General features: G+C 56.6%; 1 protein-coding gene across 6 annotated transcripts in view; it reads right to left on the bottom strand.

Annotated features, from left to right (window-relative positions):
- Positions 1-3,592: 3,592 nt before the first annotated feature.
- RERE (arginine-glutamic acid dipeptide repeats) overlaps positions 3,593-18,990 on the bottom strand; it is a 407,198-nt gene continuing 391,800 nt past the window's right edge. For 5 of the 6 annotated variants that reach the window (XM_065935816.1, XM_065935820.1, XM_065935818.1 and 2 more), the window contains 11 exons: positions 14,698-14,860; positions 13,704-13,796; positions 13,016-13,215; positions 12,119-12,280; positions 11,609-11,722; positions 10,054-11,369; positions 9,744-9,966; positions 8,780-9,500; positions 7,120-7,266; positions 6,496-6,700; positions 3,593-6,256 (listed from right to left, as the gene is read on the bottom strand). In XM_065935816.1, the coding sequence (XP_065791888.1) occupies positions 6,223-6,256; positions 6,496-6,700; positions 7,120-7,266; positions 8,780-9,500; positions 9,744-9,966; positions 10,054-11,369; positions 11,609-11,722; positions 12,119-12,280; positions 13,016-13,215; positions 13,704-13,796; positions 14,698-14,860 (3,378 nt within the window). In that variant the 3' untranslated portion in view covers positions 3,593-6,222. The remainder of the gene's footprint in view (positions 6,257-6,495; positions 6,701-7,119; positions 7,267-8,779; positions 9,501-9,743; positions 9,967-10,053; positions 11,370-11,608; positions 11,723-12,118; positions 12,281-13,015; positions 13,216-13,703; positions 13,797-14,697; positions 14,861-18,990) is intronic. The other variant, XM_065935819.1, reaches the window with a different exon arrangement.

Raw genomic sequence — 18,990 nt, 5'->3', positions numbered from 1 at the left:
GTCGAGGTCCTTCACCACGGGGCTTCTCGCCATCCTTCCGTCGGCGGACACCACTGGCTGGGCCCCTTCCTGGCGCACCTGGGCAGAGACCCTTCGCCTGTGCTGTGCACACCAAGTGGAGAGGAACGTGGCCGGTCACCGTTACACCTGCTGTACTGGGGCCGGCTACTCGTACCCTCAGCGCATGGTGTGGCGGACACACAGGACACTCCGACCACAAGTCCCAAACAAGCAGCAGGGGCCCTGGCCCCTTGGCAGCCTCTGAGGAGAGTCTGGTCTCTGGGCAGCTGTGCCCATCATCTTGCTCTGACCAGTTAAGGCCAGTTGGGTGGCGGGGTGCGGGGCTGGTGGACCCAGAGGGATAGCGCCTGGGCTTTGGAGGCACTGCCACCTGGTGGCAGGACCAGGTATGGCAACGAGGCCCGAGTTCCATATCTACTTGGAGTTAGGATCTGCAGCAGGGGCCGTGAAATGAACAAGAGGAGAGGAGGGGCCTGGGAGTGATAAGCAGTGGTCGGGTTCCCAGAAGAAACCAGCCGGTAAACAGTCTGCCAGCCTCAGGGATGGCCCCTGGGCCAAAAGGGGCTGCTAAAAAGTGCCTCAAATTGCTGTTTTTAATCTCATTCCCCACACTGGCTATCCACACGGGAGGGGTTCACCAGAGATCTCTGTTGTAAAGCAGATGCCCCCTCCTCACCCAAACCCAATGAATTATGTAAACCAGAACTGGAGCTGGAGAGGCTAAGAGACCCTGAAGCAGGCACAGCTGGGGCAGGGGTAGCAGTGGGTTCAGCTCCTGGATGGGGCTGAAGTCCCTTCCAGTTGCTCATCTGTGCCCACATTTCAGCAGCACATTTGGCTGGTGCACCAAGGAAACTTCTCTGCGGGGCCTGTCTGTTCATCCAGCAAACAGGATGAAAGAAGCCAGCACCTCCCTCTGCTGAAACCTGGTCCAGGAACGAGGTACCTGGGTAGGGGGAAGCGCAACGCCTGTGCAGGCACAGGGTTGAATCAGGGGGGATACAGGGGACTCAGGCCAAGAGGAAACAGTTACAGAGGAAGGGAAGCTTGCTGGGGCAACTGGAACCCAGCAATGACCCAGGGGAAAAAAAGGACCCCTCAGATTCTGAGCCCTCAATGAGGGCAGGTGAGTCCCAGGCAAAAGCCTGCACTGCTCCATCCACAATGGCAACTGCAGCCCTGCCAGACCCAAACCTGAACTGCAGGGCCCCAGAGACAGCGCACTGACTCCTGCAGCCTCAGAGCCCAACTGGGTGGCCACATTCACTGGCTGCCTCCCCACAGGCTCATCTGGCTGTCCCTCCCTGGGAGGGGGCAGGGAGGCCAAGGGCCCCCCGGTCCCTCAGGGTCTCCACAGACCTGTGGGAGGACCTGCTCAGGGCTCTAGTGCAGGGCAGACGGTGCACTGGTCTCAGAGCCCATCAGCTTGATCCCAGGCTTCTGGGTAACCGGTTCTGTTTTGGTCCCATAGCTCTGAGTCCAGAAACACACCTGCACCAACTGGGTCAGCCAGGAGAGGCTGACAGGGGGAACGGGGGCCTGTGCTGGTGCTCTCACACCACCCTGGGTCTCCCTGTGTGGGCAGAGCAGGGATTGTAAGGCCTGAGGTTGGCAAAGGGCTCCCGGCTGGGAGGCGGGTCCCTGACACTCTGCAGCTGTTCACAGCCACCATTGCACAGCTGTGCTTCCAGCCCTGGAATTCGATGTCTGCCTGGGAGGTCGCAGCCAATCTCCTTGCTGTACCTCCTGGCCCTGCAGATAAGTGGCTCTGATTTATGTAAATCCAGGTGATGCCTAAATAACATGCCCCGTACACATGAACTTACCCTGGACCTGTATCTACGTGGCAGCCGTGCACCCGGCCGTGCCAAGCGCTACTTTCCTAGCTGTGGGGAACCAGAGGGGTTGCTGAGCCACCGTGCCCAAGTCGAGGGGCCCCCCACAGGGCCGAAGGGACACCTGGGGCCAGTTGGTCTGGGCAGCAACAGAGTGGAAACCCTGGCTGGGGGCACAGTTGTGAGACGTGAGACCCTTCCTCTCAGGCTCACAAATCCAGCAGGTTTGTTGCAGGAGACCCTCTGCCTCAGGACAGATACATGGCCTGATGGGGACACTGGCCATCGGCATCCACACCTGGCAAACTATTACAGCCTGTGCAGCTCTGATGAGGCTCCTTTCTGCAGTATCAATCTATTATCTTCATTCACAGACATGTCTTATCATTCAACCTTCCTGAAACTTCCACCTCATAAACCTGTGACTACTAAACACTTCAGCTTCATGAAAAGCAACATCTAGATGAGAGACTGCCAAAGACAGCACCCAAATTCCACCTACTCCCCCCTCCACCCACCCCATCTTCTCATACACAACCCAGAACCACAGTCACACGTGGTTGTGTGTTAAGTCATTCAGTTGACGCTTGGCAACCCCATAGGCTATAGTCCGCCTCTGTCCGTGGAATTCTTCAGGCAAGAATACTTGAGTGGGTTGATTCCCTCCTCCAAAGGACCTTCCCAACCCAGGGATCAAACCCAGGTCTCCCGCGCTGCAGAATTTTTACCATCTGAGACACCAGCGATCCTGCTTGAGGGCAATTTACTAACAAGAAGCGCTCCAGGTTGCTCTTGCTCATTACTGAGTCCAGATCCCAGATAAAAAGGTAAGTGAGTGTACAATTTCCAGAGACAGTCTTGAAACTTCAAGAAACCACACTCTGGTCGCTGAAAAACCACAGGCTGAACCCACCCTGGTGACTGCTGCCCCCTGGTGGTCACGCATACTCTCTACAGGTCACCTGGAGCAGGAGGCTAAGATCCCCCATCAGGTTCTGGATGCACTGTCGTCCTGCACGGCGCCTGCAGCGGCTGAAGGCGGGGTGGGGCCACCGGCAGGTGTCAGGGGTAGAGATGGAGAGGGAAAAAGACAGGAGCGGCCAGAGCCAGAAGCAACTGTCCTGGCTGGTGGCTCGGATATATACGGTCCGTGGAATTCTCCAGGCCAGAATACTGGAGTGGGTAGCCTTTCGCTTCTCCAGGGGATTTTCCCAACCCAGGGATCAAACCAAGGTCTCCTGCATTGCAGGTGGAGTCTTTACCAGCTGAGTCACAAGGGAAGCCCAAGAACACTGGGGTGGATAGCCTATTCCTTCTCCAGCAGATCTTCCTGACCCAGGAGAGCCAGGGTCTCCTGCATTGTAGGCGGATTCTTTACCAACTAAGTTATCAATCAAGGTGCCCACAGATTAGAGGTGTGGGGCAGAAGGTAGGGGGAGGATCTGAGAAAGAGTATAGTGGTTCCAATGCCATCACCTTTCACCCCCAACAAAGGGCCTATTGTGCCTGGGGAGTCACTGAATCTCCCGGGCCGTCAGCAGGTAGAAGCCTTCCCCAAGGGCAGTGTGCCCACCGGAGACCCTTCGTCCTGGACGATAAGCCAGTGTGCTGGAAACACCAAGAACCCAACCTTCCCTCTGCCCCCTCCCCACCCTGGGAGCCCCAGGGCAGGGCAACTGCCGACACCCCTGTCCACCCCAGGAAAGAGATACAGCCCACGGAGGACACGCAGCCACTGTAGTGTAGCTTGTTTTTATTTATGTCCACAAATATTTCAAAAAAATTACAAAATACTCAAATGGAGAGAACACAGAAGTCACAATTCTGGGTGTCTACTGCTTACACTGTGTTATCTCATGGCAAACTACTCATATATACATTTAGCTTCAAGATATATATAAACGTAGCAAATCAGAATGTACACTCCGCTCTGCTGCTGCCGCAGTGAAGCTCAACCTCGACGACGTGAACAAGATACACGTGAAACACGGAAACGCAAAACTCAACTCCCAACCAAGGCAGGAAACCCAAACGGAAACCAGGGGGTTGGGCTTCAAAGACACCACGAAGGTCTGGGGCCTCCTACACACACTGGAGTTGACCAGTGAAGGTTTCAGGTTGTGGGTTTTTAAATGGAAGAATCTCAGTGCTTCACCTGGGGACATGAGGAGAAAACCAAAACCAAACGAGAAAACGCCTTCAGACAGTTTTCAAATACAGACTCCCAAGTACTTCACTCTCTCTTCTTTGGAAAAATGGACGATAGAGAGAGGAGATCAAGAAGGTGTAACTAAACGGTAGGCATCATGGTCTACCAAAAGGGAGAACAGGAAGGGTGGGCAGGCGGGGGTGTCCGTGCAGGAGCCGGGGGCAGCAGGAAGGGGCCTGGCTCAGAGGCGTGGAGCCTGAAGCATTGAACCTGCCCCGATGGCACATTGCTAGCCTTGGCAACATGACTGCTCCTGGCCAACCGGCCATGAAAGTGATGACAAAGTTTCCATCTGAGCCTGCCTCCCCTCAAGGAGCTAAAGTTAAGGCAGAAATGGAATGAGAGAAAAATCAAAGAAAAAACCTACTACTACAAACATTTTCAACAGACCAAACAACCCCCTATCTGTCCCAACTGAAACTGAACATGGTTTAATAGACACTGGAAATGCCCTGACCACAGGTCTGAATCCAGAACCTGAATCTGAGTTAATACCTGCTGGTTTCTGGGTCAAAGTGCCAGCCTCTCGTTCGACCCCTCTGTGGTCTGGGACATGCTCCATGCCCGCTGACCCCAGGTGGGACTCCTGCTCTCTTTTTACTCTTGGCTGTGGCCCCTGCACATCATGGCAAGAAAGGCCCTCAAGGGTCTGAGAGAAGAGGGACAGACAAGGTCATGTCCAGGCAGAAAGTTTGATAAACAGGTGCATAACGGCCCCCTAGTGTCCTTACCCTCTGTTCTGGAGAAAGGGCATCACGTGGGCACCTTGAAGAGCAGAGGCAGGCTCCGGGCTTCCTGTCCCCTTGGAGAGGCCCCCACGTGGAGCCTGCCTCCCACTCTATGTCCGCGACTCCTGTCCTGCTTCCATGAGGCAGAGCGGGACAGCAAGTATGGTGATACAAGGACACAACACAGGACTGCCACCCACAACTGGACACCTCCGGGATGCTCTGACCCCAGAGCAGCCTCTGAGCGGGGCAAGGACAGCCTGGCTTCCCCACTAGGAGATCCAAATGACCACACACACCAGAAAGCAGGCTTCTGACAGATCCTTTGGCAAGCACACGTGCTTAGTGAGAATTTGTTTTCTTCAATTTTCTAGGATGTTTATGAAATAGTCCAAATATTTGGAGGGGAAAAAAAAAGGCAGTTCATCCAGACCAATCAAATGAGCGTGTACAGAAATCTACAAGGAAATCTACAACCAGACACACAGGAACATGTGCTTTCGCGCCCGCAGAGACGGAACGGGGGACACTCAACTCCTGCGCTCCCGGGGCACAGCGAGTCAGCTGAGCTCACCGCAGTCTGCACCACTGGCAAAGCACGAGCCAGGGACAGACAGGAGCGAGAACCAAAGCAGCAACACAAAGAAACGGCTTGTAATGTTGTCCCTGCAAACCCCTGGCTGCTCCCAAACCAAGCCCCTAGCCTCCTCTGCCCCTTTGTAACTAGTAACGCCCATCTGTTCCCTTTAATTAAAGGGATAATTATATATAACTTTTTATTAAAAAATCAACTCTGTATTCTGTCAATAGCTGGTAGGAATTCACAATTAGTGACATGGCTGGAAAAAATAGATCAGAATAGTAGTTCGTGGAAGGAAAAAAAAAAAGGCTGTTCTAAAATTATTTATTTACAGACGTAAAAAGCCATGCACAGAACCTCCTCAAATTATGAAGATCTCCTACAATGTATTAAAATAAAAGATTTTTTAAAAATTATAGCTCTTGGATTCCAAACTCAGATGCTGCAGACCGTGTGGGTTCTGGGACACACGCAATTGAGTGTGTCTGCACGCACTGAAGGGTGTGAACTGGGATCTAGCACCTACTGAGAAAAATCAAGGAAGGAAAAGAAAGCTAAAGCCAAACCCCAAGACTGCAGGGGCACTTTCTGGGTGTTCAGTCCAGTCCAGGACTCACTAAGTTTCTGGGGGACTGTCATGCAGGGAGACCCAAACCAGTCTCAAGGAATCCTCTCTACAAACGAACACTATGTATGCTGATACATTTTTAGTTGTGGGGTTTTTAAATATATAAAGAAATCTTTAGAAGATATTCCTTTTGCTTTTAGAGCTCCTATTGTATGTAAAAAGTCCTGTTTCTCTCCCCCAAGAATTGGGGTTTCCACAGCCAGCGTTAACAAATAAATAACTTATAACTGCTTGTCACCTTCTTTCTTCAGTCGACTAGAAAAGAAAGGAAAAAAAAAAAGGAAAAGTCATAGGTATCAGGCCTGCAACTAACTGGAAGGGTCTGGACACCCAAGCAGCCACCACACTGCTAACCCCGCCCCCCTCCCCCCGCTGTCTTTCCTCCTCAAGGCCCTCAGGAGTCCCCTGACTGGCAGGGGAACAGCCTGGCACTTGCTGATATGGGGTGGGGAGCAGGTGGGGGCCCGGCCTCCCCCAGCCCCGCCGCGCCTCACCTGTAGTAATCCTCCTGACTGGGCAGGTGGCCGCCATGCATGTGGGGGTGTCCGTGCAGCCACTGCTGCTCCATGGCCAGCCTCTGCAGCTCGGCCGACTGGGCGTGCATGGCCTGCAGCTGGTGGGCCGCCGACATGGGGGGTGGGATGGCCCCAGGCAGGTCTCGGGGGTAGGGGGTGCCTGCCAAACACCAAACAGCCTCTGCTACAGAAAGGCCAAGGCAGTGGCCGGGATGAGGCCGTCAAGGAGGTCAGGTCAGGAGAGCGCCTCCCGAGGGGAGGATCAAGAGTTCACCTACTGGGCAGGGACCAGCAGAGCACAGCCTCCGCGGAGAGGGAAGTGCAGTCCCTGCATGCCTCCCCAACTCCCGTGGGGCCCCTCCTCCCCACCTGCTGCCTGCACGCAATGCTCCTACTCCCTCTGGGCTCCTGCTGTGCATCTACAGCCCCACCCCCAGCTCCCCAGGGGCAGGGGTCTGGCTCCCAGGGCACCCAGGTATCTTCCCCCCCCACACACACAGGAGAGGCCTGCGCTGAACACAGAGTAAATGCATGAACGGGACATCAGATCAGACCCCTGACCCAACCCTCCCTGGCCCCCTCCTTCCCCAGGCATCTTCTTACCAAAAACTGGGTGACGGAGCATCTCGTGCTCATGGGGGGGCTGTCCAAGCAGAGGGTTGGGGAGGGTGCCAGGGGGGTAGGGAAAGCGCGCCAGGTGAGGGCCAGCGGTCAGGGGGTCGACCAGTGGGTGAACGGGGCCTGCTGAACCTAGAAAAAGGGGCAGAAGCACAGGGCTCGGGGGCCGCTCCCCCTCCTGGGTGGTATTCACAGCGACTTCCTCCTCTCCACAGCTGGCTTCTGGTCACCAGGCCATCAATAACCCTGACCTGCTAACCCAGAGTGGCTGTCGCCCTCCCTGCCTCCCCGCACCTGCATGGGGCTCCAGAAAGTGACAGAATGAAGAGCTGACCATGTCTTTCTTCCCCAGTCTCCTTAGCAGCCCCAATCTCATTTTGGCAAGGACACTGCATCTGCAGCGCCCCGGAGCCAACTGCCCCAGCCCCATCCTGGGCCTGGTGATGTCCACTGCCCCAGGCTGCCTCCCTGGCTCTTCACTCACAGGACCAAAGTGGGTGCTGCCTGACGGGTCTCAGAAAGTCCTGGCCTCTCCCAGTGGCCGTCTCAGCATGTCGCCTGTCTGTGCCCTGGAGTCACCCTCTCTGGCCCCGGGGCCTCTGCACCCACACTCTCTAAGCCTGAGGACGCTCCTTCCCTGGCTCCAACACCTCCCACCCTCCAGATGCCTCTCTGCAACAGTAGCGCTGCGGCTCTCAGCTCTCTGCTCAGTCTTCCTCCAGAACAGTAACTGCTCCTCACAAACTCAGACACATTTATCGACTGCCCCCAGTGGAAGGTGAACATGAACAGGGGTGTCACCAGCTTCTACAGCTGTGCTGGGAACACTGCGGGTCCTCAGTAAACACTTGTTAGGTGAACAAACATGCTGAGAACACTCGCCTGTCCTCTCGCAGGACTGAGGCCCACCTCAGTGGGCTTAACCACAAACGATGGTTGGGACCATGGGGCGAACGTGACAGCTCCTGGTTCCCGCGTCAGGTGGGGCTGGGAATGTGTGTAGGAAACTGGAGGTTGCCCTCCTTCCCTCTGGGGCCCACCCTGTCTGTTGTCTCCCTCCCTGCCCAGAAGGGGCCCAGGCCCCCACAGCAGGCCCTGACCCCCCCCCCCAACCCTGTCTGGCCAGTCTGCAGAGTCGCCCAGGGAGTGGGGCTCCAATTGTGCCGGTGTCAGCCTCAGACCAGCCTGCAGCCCTGGCCACGGACCAGTGCGCCTTCCAGAGCTCTTGCTCCTGGAGTGGACAAGACTGGGCGGTCCTGGCCAGGTGAGCTAGCTCAAAGCCGGCAGAAGCCCAAGCCCTGTTCCCCGAGGGGGAGCAGAAAAGCTCGCACTGATGACAACCCCCAGCTTCCCCGGGGTGTCCTAGTTGCCTCCATGTGGCCCCAAAGGCTCTGCCCTGCCTCTTGCTCCCAAGCAGCCACAGTGAGCACAGGCCACCTCCTCCCTCCCAGCTCCATTGCAGACACAGAACTGAGAACCCAAGCTTCATCAAGAGATGGCGAGCAGAGGGCCCCAGGTGACTGTGGAGCCAGGGGGGACGCTGGGTACCCCCACACGTGCCAGGAGCTGCAAACTCTGCTCCGGACAGCAGCCCCACCCGGGGTCCACAGCCCCCCACCCCCGAAGACCCGCGGTGGGCACCCACCTTGGTGGAGGGGGTCCTGCTGGTGGAGGTGCAGGTGTGAGTGGATGTGGGAGTGCTGGTGGTGGTGCGGGGTCACGTTGAACATCTGCAGCCGGGCCAGGGGGTCGCTGGTCAGCGAGGCCATGCGCTCAGCGTGGATGCGCTCGGCCGCCAGTCTGTCTGGGTAGCTCATCTCGGGCCGCAGCTGGGGCCCGGCCAGGGCCAGTCTCTCCCTCTCCAGGGGGTTCAGGCCGGGATGGAAAGACGCAAAAGGGTGGGGGCCGGCGGCAGGGGGGATGGTGAGGGCGCCGTGCCGGGCGAAGTGCTCCATGGGGTTGGCGGCCGGGTGCAGGGGGTCCAGCTCCGGGGGCTTCACCTCGAAGCCCGGCTTCATCCGCTCCCGCAGCTCCCGCTCCCGCAGCTCCCGTTCTCGGATCTCACGCTCCCGCAGCTCCCGCTCGCGGATGGTGGGGTCGACGTTGTAGAGGCCAGGCATGTGGTAGGCCAGCAGCGGGTCAGTGGGGTTGAGGGGCACGTAGAAGGGGTGGTTGCGGTTGGTGGGCGACATGACGTGGGGCCGGGCGTACTCGCTCAGAGTCCGGAGGGCCGGCGTGTCAGGCCCAATGTAGGGGGGCACGGCCGCGATGGTGGTGGGCGGGGGTTCAAAGGATGGCCGCATGTGGCCGGGACCGCCAAGCTGGGGGTCACTGAGGCGGCCTTCATGTGCTGAGCTAGACGCCTTCTGCAAGAGGAAAGAGGCTGTGAGGGGTGGGCGCCTGGCCCCTGGCCCAACCGACTGGGTCCCCCACCCCACCCCTGGTTCAGACCTGCCGTGACAGGGGACTGGGGCCCAGAGGGATCAGCATTTCGTGGACACAGAGGTAAGGCAGGTGGGTGCTGAGAGATAGCAAAGGGGTGGCCCACTCAAGGCGGGCGCGGGGACCAGCCCTTGACACCCACGGAACAGGCTACCCTCCAGACTCACGGCCGCTCGCTCGGCCTCGCGCTCCCGTTCCCGCTCGCGTTCTCGCTCCTTCTCCTTCTCCTTCTCCCGCTCCCGCTCCTCTCGCGCCTTCTGCTCAGCCTCTCGCTTGGCCTTCTCGATGGCCTCCTCCCTCTTCTTGGCCAGTTTGGATCCCGCCAGAGGCATGAAGTACAGGTCGGTCCGTGCACACGAGTTGTAACCCCGGTCCAGGTGTTTGTAGAACCTACAAAAGGCCCGGTGTCTCGCTGGGTCCCAGGCGAGGCCCCTGCTACCCCTTCCCTCGACGCGCCTGGGTTCCCGGGACCTCTACCTGGCGGACTGGCTGGCGTGGCTGGGGGTGTCCACCACAGTGGGCTCAGGGGACGGGCTCCGAGGCGGCGGAGGGGGGCTCTCGGGCTCCTCAGCATCGTCCAGAGCCTCTTCCTTGATCTGGACAGTGGGGAGTGGGCAGGCTGCCCCCCCAGGTACGCTGCCTCCCGAAGAAACAGCAGCCGAGCAGGGCGGCTGGGCCGAGGGGCCAGATCCCGCCGGAGGAGTAGAGGTGGGGGGACAAGTCGGAGGGGTGATGGGAGGGGGGCCCCCAGTGACAAAGGGGTGTTGCGCAAATGGGGGCTGAGGGGGCACCTGGTGGAGGCCCGCAGCGGGGTGGGAGGTGGCGGTGGGGGGCAGGCCCTGGCTCTGGGTCAGCACTGGGGGCTGTGCAGGGGACGAGGGCAGTGGCTGGCTCTGTGGCATGAGCTGCAGGGGCGGGGGGTGGGCTGAGGGCGGGTGGTGAGTGGACAGAGAGCTCAGGGGTTTCAGGGCGGGAGGGGGCGGGAGGTTGGCGTTCATGGAGAAGGGCGAGGGCCCGGAGAGGTGAGGCGGGTGCTTGTGGGCCTGGGGCGCTGGCAGCTGGGGGATGGGCGTGGTGGGCGGGGGCTTGATGTGGGGCATGGCCAGGGGTGCTGGGGGCAGGGGCTGCTCCCGGGGGGGCTGCTGGGGCTGCAAGGCCGACTGAGGGGCAGGGGCCTGCAGGGAGGTGTGAGGGTGGCCTGCTGCCTGGGACACCTGGGGAGGGAGGCCAAAGGGCTGTGGGGGCCCCGGGTGCTGCAGTAGGGACCCAGCCTGGAGGCCATGAGGGCCGGGCGGGCCCTGACTGTGCAGGGGAGGCTGGGTGTGAGGCGGGCCGGTGGTCTGGCCAGCCGGGCCTGTCAGCGGCTGCAGTGGGGGGTGTGGGGAGGCCAGCCGCTGTGGGTGGAGAGCAGGCGCCTGCTGGATGTGGGCATGGGGAGCAGCAGCTGAGGGGGCCTGTGGCTGCGTGGGGGGCTGGGAGGCCGAGGGGGACCCCTGTGAGGGGGCAGCAGGGGCAGGCGTGGGCCCCGGGGTGGGCAGCTGGGCAGTCCCTGGCAGGGCAGAGGAGGGGGCTGGGGCAGCCCCTCCAGGAGCTTGCAGGGCAGAGGGCTGCGTCGTCTGCTGGGCCGAGGAGTCCGAGTCACTCTCGTTGTCCTGGGGGCTGGGAATGCTGGGGGACGTGCTGCGATTGTCCTGGTCGATGTCTTTGGGGTCACTGCTACCCTCATCGTTGACACTGCGGCTGTCCGAGCTCTCCCCCTCACCTTCGGATGGCGAGTTGGGCCGGCTGATCTCCTAGGGTCAGAGAAGGAGGACGGAAGGTCAAGGGGAGCCAGATGCCCCCTGCCCCACCACACAGCAAGGTCTGGCTGAGGAGGCAGCAAGCAGGGACCACAGGTCCTGCCCTGACTTCGCCAGCCTTGGAGGTGCTCTAGGCCCCTCCCTGGAAGGCAGGACATGGCCACAGCCCAGGGGGCTTCTCAAGGGACAGGAGCTGCTGGGGGCAGTCAACATGGTTCAGCCTCAAGCCTCACCTGGGTTTTTGTCTTCTTGGAGCTAGCCCTGTCGGCCTCTTCTGTATCCGAGGTCCCCTTCTCCCGCTGGCGCTTGGTGCTCTTAAGAGGGGACGTGGCTTCCTCCTTCACCTTCTGTAGCAGGAAAGCCCATGAGAAGCCTCAGGCCAAGGGATGGCCCAGCAGTCTCAGGGAGTGACAACCACTTGCTGACCACTTGGACAACCTCAGGGAGTGACAACCACTTAAGATTCCCCCTACACCATGCTCCACCCCCAGAAACAAGAAAGCTCTGGAAGGGGCCAGTGGGGCCAGGAAGGAACAAGTATCTGAGGGCAGGAAACTCAAGGCAGAGGCGGCCCCCATAGGTCTGTGCTGGGAATTACGTAGACCTCTTTTTCCAGGCCCCAGTCTGCAACCCTAGGCAAGGCCTTGCTGGTGCCCATGAGGTTCCATGAACGACTGAGAGACTCAGGGGAGCTGAGTGCCGACTCCAGCAGCCCCCTACCACCTGCCCTCCAGGCAGCTCACCTTGGCCGACTTCTTCACTGTCTCTGATTTACTATCGTTGCTGGAGGTGCTGGCCGCGCTGGGAGAGTTCCGGCCACTGGAGCGGATGTCTTCATTGATGGGCGAGGCACGACCATCAGGGCTGGCTGGCTGCTTCTTCCGACCACTGCGCAGTGTAGACATCTGCCCACCCCAACCGGAGGCTGGTGAGACTCGACCCCAGTTCCCACAGAGGCCACCTGAGCCCAGTTCCCAGGCAGGAGCCTCCAGAGTAGGTCAAATCCCAGCCCCTGGCAAACCATAAGCACCCCTGGCTGTCCCTCACTGCACAGGAGTCAACATGGAACGAAGCAAGAAGGGGGTGAATGGGTGAGTTTACATGGAAAAGAGTGATTCTCAGCTTAAACTCGAAGCTCTCATCTCCTCCAGGGACTGTCCTGAATGACACAAGCTGGAAGTGGGCAGGGCTGTCTGAGGGGCAGAGGTTCGCCCAAGTGATGTTACACCTGAGGTCGGCTTTAAGTCACTCCCCCTGTTCCGTCTGCTCCATGGAACTGCCTGCTCCTCCCACCAAACACACACGCACACTGGAAGATTTCACGTGACAGGATGGGAAGTGACCCAACGAGATGAGCTGTCAAATAATGCAGCTCCGCTCCTAAAACTCCCAGGCCTTGAGGACATTTCTGCAAGGCCATGGGGCTCAGAATGGAGGGGGGGTACAACGACTCATGCTGGTCCACCAGCTCCCTGAGGAGATGCAAGGGAGGAGAGAACCAAGAGCTCTCCCCCACAGGCCAGGCATGTCCCCTCCAGGGTCTGTTCCTCTGCCTGAAATGAAACACTCCCAGTTTCCTCCTGGCAGATGCGGCCCCAGACTCCAGAGATGCATGCAGGCTGCCTAGCCGAGGGACTCACCGAGCCACGACTCCGCCGTGTCCTCATGCTATGCTTCCCGCTGAGCCCATCGTCTTCCTCTTTGACAGGCTTGAACATAAAGGGTGGGGGGTCCACAGGCTTCTCAATGGGGGGCAGCTCGCCGTACTTCTTGAAGTGGATGCGGCAGTCAGTGCACAGCAGGATGTTCTCCCGGCCCCCGTGGTGCCAGTCCTTGGAGGCTGCAGGGGGGAGGGGCGGCAGTGTGGTTGACAACCTCAGACACCAAGGTCTGGGGGTATAGACATCCGAGCAGGGAGGCCCTTCTGTGGGCTTGCCTGATGCTGGTACCACAAGGACCACGTGGCCCTGGCCTCGGCCAACACCTGTCACTCAACAGCTCAGGTGCTGCCGCCCTGCTTCTTCCTGGAAGGAGAGGATCTCAGGACTGTCTACCACCCCACCCCATCTCAGGATGAATTGGCAGGATGAGCTGGCAGCAGGCTCCCCGGAAACACAGGCACCTCCGCCCTGACCCTGAGCAAGTCTGTCCCAGCCCCTGGTCAGTGCTCCAGCCTGACTGCTAACAGGAATCTTCCACTTTCTAAATAACCCTGAAGACAATGCAGATGATCAAGTCGCCAATTCGATTCCCCAGACATTCAGAACCAGGAAGTGCCCGAGCCTGGCTGCTCCAGCGAAGGCCCCCCCTCCCACCGGCCCCACTTACTGGTGGTGAAGCAGTGGCGGCAGGCGTAGCCCTTCAGCTCCTGCTCACTGTCCTCGCTGTCGAAGTCATCCTCACTGGCAGAACTCAGGTCCACTGGGCATGATGGGCACATAAAGGGGTGGGGGAGACACCATCATGCTGGGCCAAGACTGGACCCCGTATTACCTCTGACCTGCCCCAGGCTCTGGGCCAACAGTCAGAGCGGCTCAGTAGGTTCACAAAGGACCATTTTTAATTTCTCAGGGCCAGTCATCAGAATGAAGAACTCGTGTATGAGGGGTGGTACCCAACAGTCTGCTCTGTCATTCTGGAGGTCTACTGTCACCCCTCAATCCTGGAGACGCTGGCACTGATGCCCACAGATGGTGGATCTGAACAGGGTGAGTGCATCCATGATGCCCTTCCTGACATTCTGAGGGGTTTCCTCTCCATCAAGGCCCAGTGCCCTCAAGGCCTACTGTTTCCAATTTGCATAAGCCATGTCTGTGACCCTCAGGCTGAGTGCCCTGGGTGAGGACAGGATCACAAGCCATGAATCTAGTTTTCTTTTTTTTTCTTTTTTTTTTTTATGAATCTAGTTTTCAAAGGTTAAGATGTGTGGCCTTCACTGTCATATCAGACTGCAGGTCACATGGAACCACGAGGAGGATCTCACAAAAGTAGGAGGAAGAAGAAAATGTTAAATTGGCTGTATTGTGACCACAAGTGCAGTACACTGTCTGCTAAGGGAGATCATCCTCCAAAGTCAAAAACTGCCTCAGGCAAAGGCCAGGACTTACAGATGATATTAAGTTTCAGAAAAATCTATATGCACAAGTAGTTTCTAAAACTCTTAGATCAGTCTTTGCAACACACACACACACACATGCATGCAGATAAATCACCACCCCTCCACCCCCGTCCCAACACGAGCTCTGCCAAGGACAGCTGTGAGAGCAGGCCCACCCAGAGCTGGGACATGGAAGCTTGCGGCATGTGCAAAGCCCCCACTTACAGAATTCACTGGACGGGGGTCTGGAGGGCGTGTTGACAGGCGTGGACGCAGTGCGGGTCTTGATCCTCCGGAACACGGCCTGCCTACGGTGCCTGCGGTGGGCCCGGGAGCTGGCTGCTTCTGGGGTTTTCTTCCAGTAGTAATAGAAGGTGATCAGTTCTCCCTGCAGGAGAAGGGTTGGCTGTGAGGCAGACGCACAACCTTTATCAGGGCTTTGTCACAGCAGCCCTGGAGGCCTGGGCTCACTTGAGACACACCCATGGAGCAGTCTGTGCAAAGGGCCAGTGGAGCCTGTCTGCCAGCCTGTCAGAGCATAACTTCTAGACATCAAGAACATTTATTCACTCAACAAGTATCTGCTGGGTGCCTACTATGAGCAGTTCTAAGCACTGGAGGTGCATCAACAAACCATCGACAGAAAGGAGAACCCCTGTCCTCCAGCTGTGTGTTTATGTGTTTATGTACATGTGTGAGTGTGCACGAGTGCACACAGGGAACATCTCTGTGCACACCAAGTCGGTGAATCCACACGGGGCAACATGGAAATGCCCAGCCAGGGAGACCATTCCAGAAACAACTGAAGCAAACGACTGAGGTGGCAGGAACTGGGGCCAGGAGGGAGGTTGGGAAGAAGAGAGCCCAAGTCCAGTGCTATACAGCCCCCAGACAGGCCCAATGCCCACCCCGGATGAGCCAGCACAGGGTGCTGATGGCAAAGCCGAGGCCTGGCAAAAAGACTGAGAGTGGATGCGGCAGACAGTGGTGCTGGGCAGAGGAGACACCACGTGTCATGAGGTCGCTGTGTAAAGGCCAAAGGAGCTCCTCTTTTCACGCAGGGCCCCGAAGAAACAGAGCCAAGACAGCTTTGAAAACAAAGCCAGCAGAAATGAGTCCCAATGCAACTTTTTAATAAAGGGCACTTGCGGTACTCCCAGCCTCAAGGGGTTCAACCATACGTTCACACGTATACACATGTACATACACACAATATGCACATACCTACACACATGTACAGAATACATGTGCGCACACAAATACTTGTACACACACGTGTGCATACACATATACATGCACATGGGGGTTGGGGGTAGCAATGGCATGTTCCACTAACGCTGGCTGACGAAAGACCAGTATCTTTGGGGTCTATGCTTTAAGAAAAAGTGTCTCTACTTGGAATTAAAATAGTTAAAACAGTGTGCCTAGATCAGAGAGCCTCGATCACACTGATCTTCCCTATTACATCACTACTGTGGAAAGTCAGCACCCTATCTTGGGGTGTGTTCCTGAACGTGGGAGGGTCCCCACATCTGAGAGTTGGAGCTACTTGCCCAAGGCCCACTCTGCCTCATGGAAGGCTCTCCGCTTTGTGAATGCAGGAGCCAAAAAGGAAAAGCAAAGACTGTCCACCAGTGACCTGAGATCTAGCTGGAAAGACCAATGCTGAGGAGACTGAAGAGACAAAGCAGTGCAGGTACCCCATGACACATCCGTGACCAATGGATGCCCAGTCACATGCGGTTTCTCTGAAAACACCCCCAGGAGTAAGTAAGCCACTCCCCATCCTCTTTCCAGTTCCACACAGTGGTACCTGAACAACAGGAAAATGCAGCAACTGCCCTTGGATTTCTTCCTTGTTTGCCTACTACATGTTAGTCCACAAACACAGCCTCCAATGTCCCCATAGTGAGGGGAGCGTCCTGAGCCTCTGAGGTCCCGACCTGAGATACCTCCTGAGAGGCTCCTGCCTCTTACTTCCTACCTTCCTGACATTTATCTATACTGATCTTTTGCTGTTGGCTGGCTGGAGGGCACAAACTCATAAATCCACTACGATTAAGAGATCTGTGCTGACATAAAAGTGACCTGGTTCCAGTTTTCCTATGAGGAAACAGACCAGAAGCCAAGGCAGGTCACTGTCACCCTTCAAACACTGTCAGAGCTGCAGGTGCCTCGTCAGTTCAGAAGGGCAGCTGGTGCAGTAAATCACAGCCCAGTCCCAGGGCTGGAAAGAAGAATGAGAAACCCAAAGAATTCCTGTTCCTCCCACCTCTACCTTCAGTGGAAGTTGTTTCAGGGGCCCAGGGACAGGTCTGAGACGTGAGGGGAAATGGTAAGCTGCAGGAGGCGAAACGAAATAAAAATGGGAGAGAAACCTGGAGGGGAAGCACGATCACCAGGTCTCTGCCACACCTCAGTCTGACCTGTAGGCTGTGAACAAGTCACCCTGACAGTTCTGGGCAGTCCTAGTCTGCAATTCATGGTTACAAGGGATCAGTTCTGTTTCTCAAACATGAACGAGTTTCAAATGGTATTAAGAAATGGTAAAACCTGCAGATTCAAACAGGAGAAGCCAGAGTTCAAGCCCAACATCGGATGCCGGACAGAAAAGACTCAGGAAAAGCCCAGGTTCACAACCTGAGCCCTGCACTGGTCCTCCCCGAGTACATGAGAGAGATCGGGACACACACACCTAACATTAAAATAAGTGTCAACTTATGTCAACCTTAAGTAATAGCTTGTAAACAAGGAGCCTGGGACAGATGCCATCTTCTGAGTATCAAAGATCAAAATGACCAAGTCTGAAGGACTGCTGTGGTAAAATGAAAGAATATCAATTTCCAAATTCAGGGAAGACAGGGGAGTGACAAGAAATCTCAAATACCACTGTGGACATGTAAAATGGTCGAATCACTTTGCAGAACTCTTTTGGCAGTTCTTAGAAAGCCGAATGGGCTTCCCTGGTGGCTCAGATGGTAAAGTATCTGCCTCCAGTGCGAGACACGGGGGTTCAATCCCTGGGTCAGGAAGATCCCCTGGAGAAAAGGCATGGCAACCCACTCCAGTACTCTTGCCTGGAGAATCCCATGGACAGAGGAGCCTGGCGGGCTAGTCCGTGGGGTCACAAAGAGTCGGACACGACTGAGCGACTAATACACAACACACAGAAAGCTGAACATGGACCGCATGGCTTAGCAAAGATTTCACTCCTAAGTGTTTACCCCAAAGGAATACAAGTATGTGTGCACACAAAGACTTTTACACAAATACTCATAAACACTTCACTCTTCAAAGTCCCAAACAGCACCTTAATGGGAGAACGGACAAGCATATCCTGGTACACCCACTCACGAGAATGCTACTTGGCGGTAAAAAGGTAAAAATAACTGAGAGCTACAACAAGCGGGAGCACCTCAGACATCATATTGAATGGCAGCAGCCCACACGGAAGGGCCCAGGCAGGATGAGTGGTTGTCTGCTGTCTGGTGCATGAGGCGTGGGCGACTGCCTGTAAAAAGACCTGAGGAGACCTTCCGGGTGATGAGGCTGTCCTACAAATTGACTGTGGTGTTATCACATGGATGTGTACAGTTGTCAAAACTCACTGGACCTGTGCCCTCTGAGTGCATTTTTATGATCCATATGGTATACACATCAGCAAGTTGACTGGGGGGAAAAAAATTCCAGACCAGGTTTTATTAGCTGCCTTTCATCCACTGTAATGTCTAGGAAGGGATTAAACATTGGAATGGAGCAAATCTAGGAGGATTAGAAGCAGCATACTGGTGACTGCATGGGTGGCTAGGTCTTGAGCACAAACAAAAGAGCATGCCGGGGAAAGCTCTGGTTCTACAAACAGGAGTGAAGCAGCTCGAGGCCTCCCCAGGAATGAAGTCAATTGAACTTTAATCAAACATGCATAGCGTGTGCTGTGGAGACCCACTGCACATAAATTCAGGGAACAAAAGCTGCTGCAGAAATCAATAGCTTACTGAAACATTAACACAGGCAATCATTGATCAAAAGGCAGCTCCACAAAGGCAGCCTTGCAAATTAGCTCCTGCTTGTGCTTGCAAGCAAACACAGAGGCACAAATGTTGTCGACATGAATAGCCCGTAATGATCATTTTGTCCCCAGTGCTCTCAGCTCGTCTCCCAACAAGGCCTCATAGTCAACACGCCTCTCATCTCGGGGCAGTGGTCTAGTGCCTGGGCAAAGCAGCAGAAGGGGTGAAGTCATCTTCAGGGGTTCCGTCAAGGCTGCAGCTCTTGCGGGAGGAGTGTTCATGGCCCGGGTCTGTATTTAGCAGATTCACTCGCCCTCTCCAACTCCCCTGCCTTTTCTGTTGCTGCAGGGGTGGGGTGCGGGGTATCCTACAGGTCAGATGCAGAAAGCCACTGGCAATGAGACATGTGGCCCTAGATTAAGGACTCACTTTCCTCCCTGAGCCAGGTTCCCATACAGCAGGTCTTCTGTGGGGGTTAGAAAACTAGCTGTATTAGGTCTTTCTGAGT

This window comes from Muntiacus reevesi, chromosome 5 (assembly GCF_963930625.1).
Source record: "Muntiacus reevesi chromosome 5, mMunRee1.1, whole genome shotgun sequence".
Lineage (NCBI taxonomy): Eukaryota > Metazoa > Chordata > Mammalia > Artiodactyla > Cervidae > Muntiacus > Muntiacus reevesi.
This window is presented reverse-complemented; position numbering and strand designations above follow the sequence as displayed.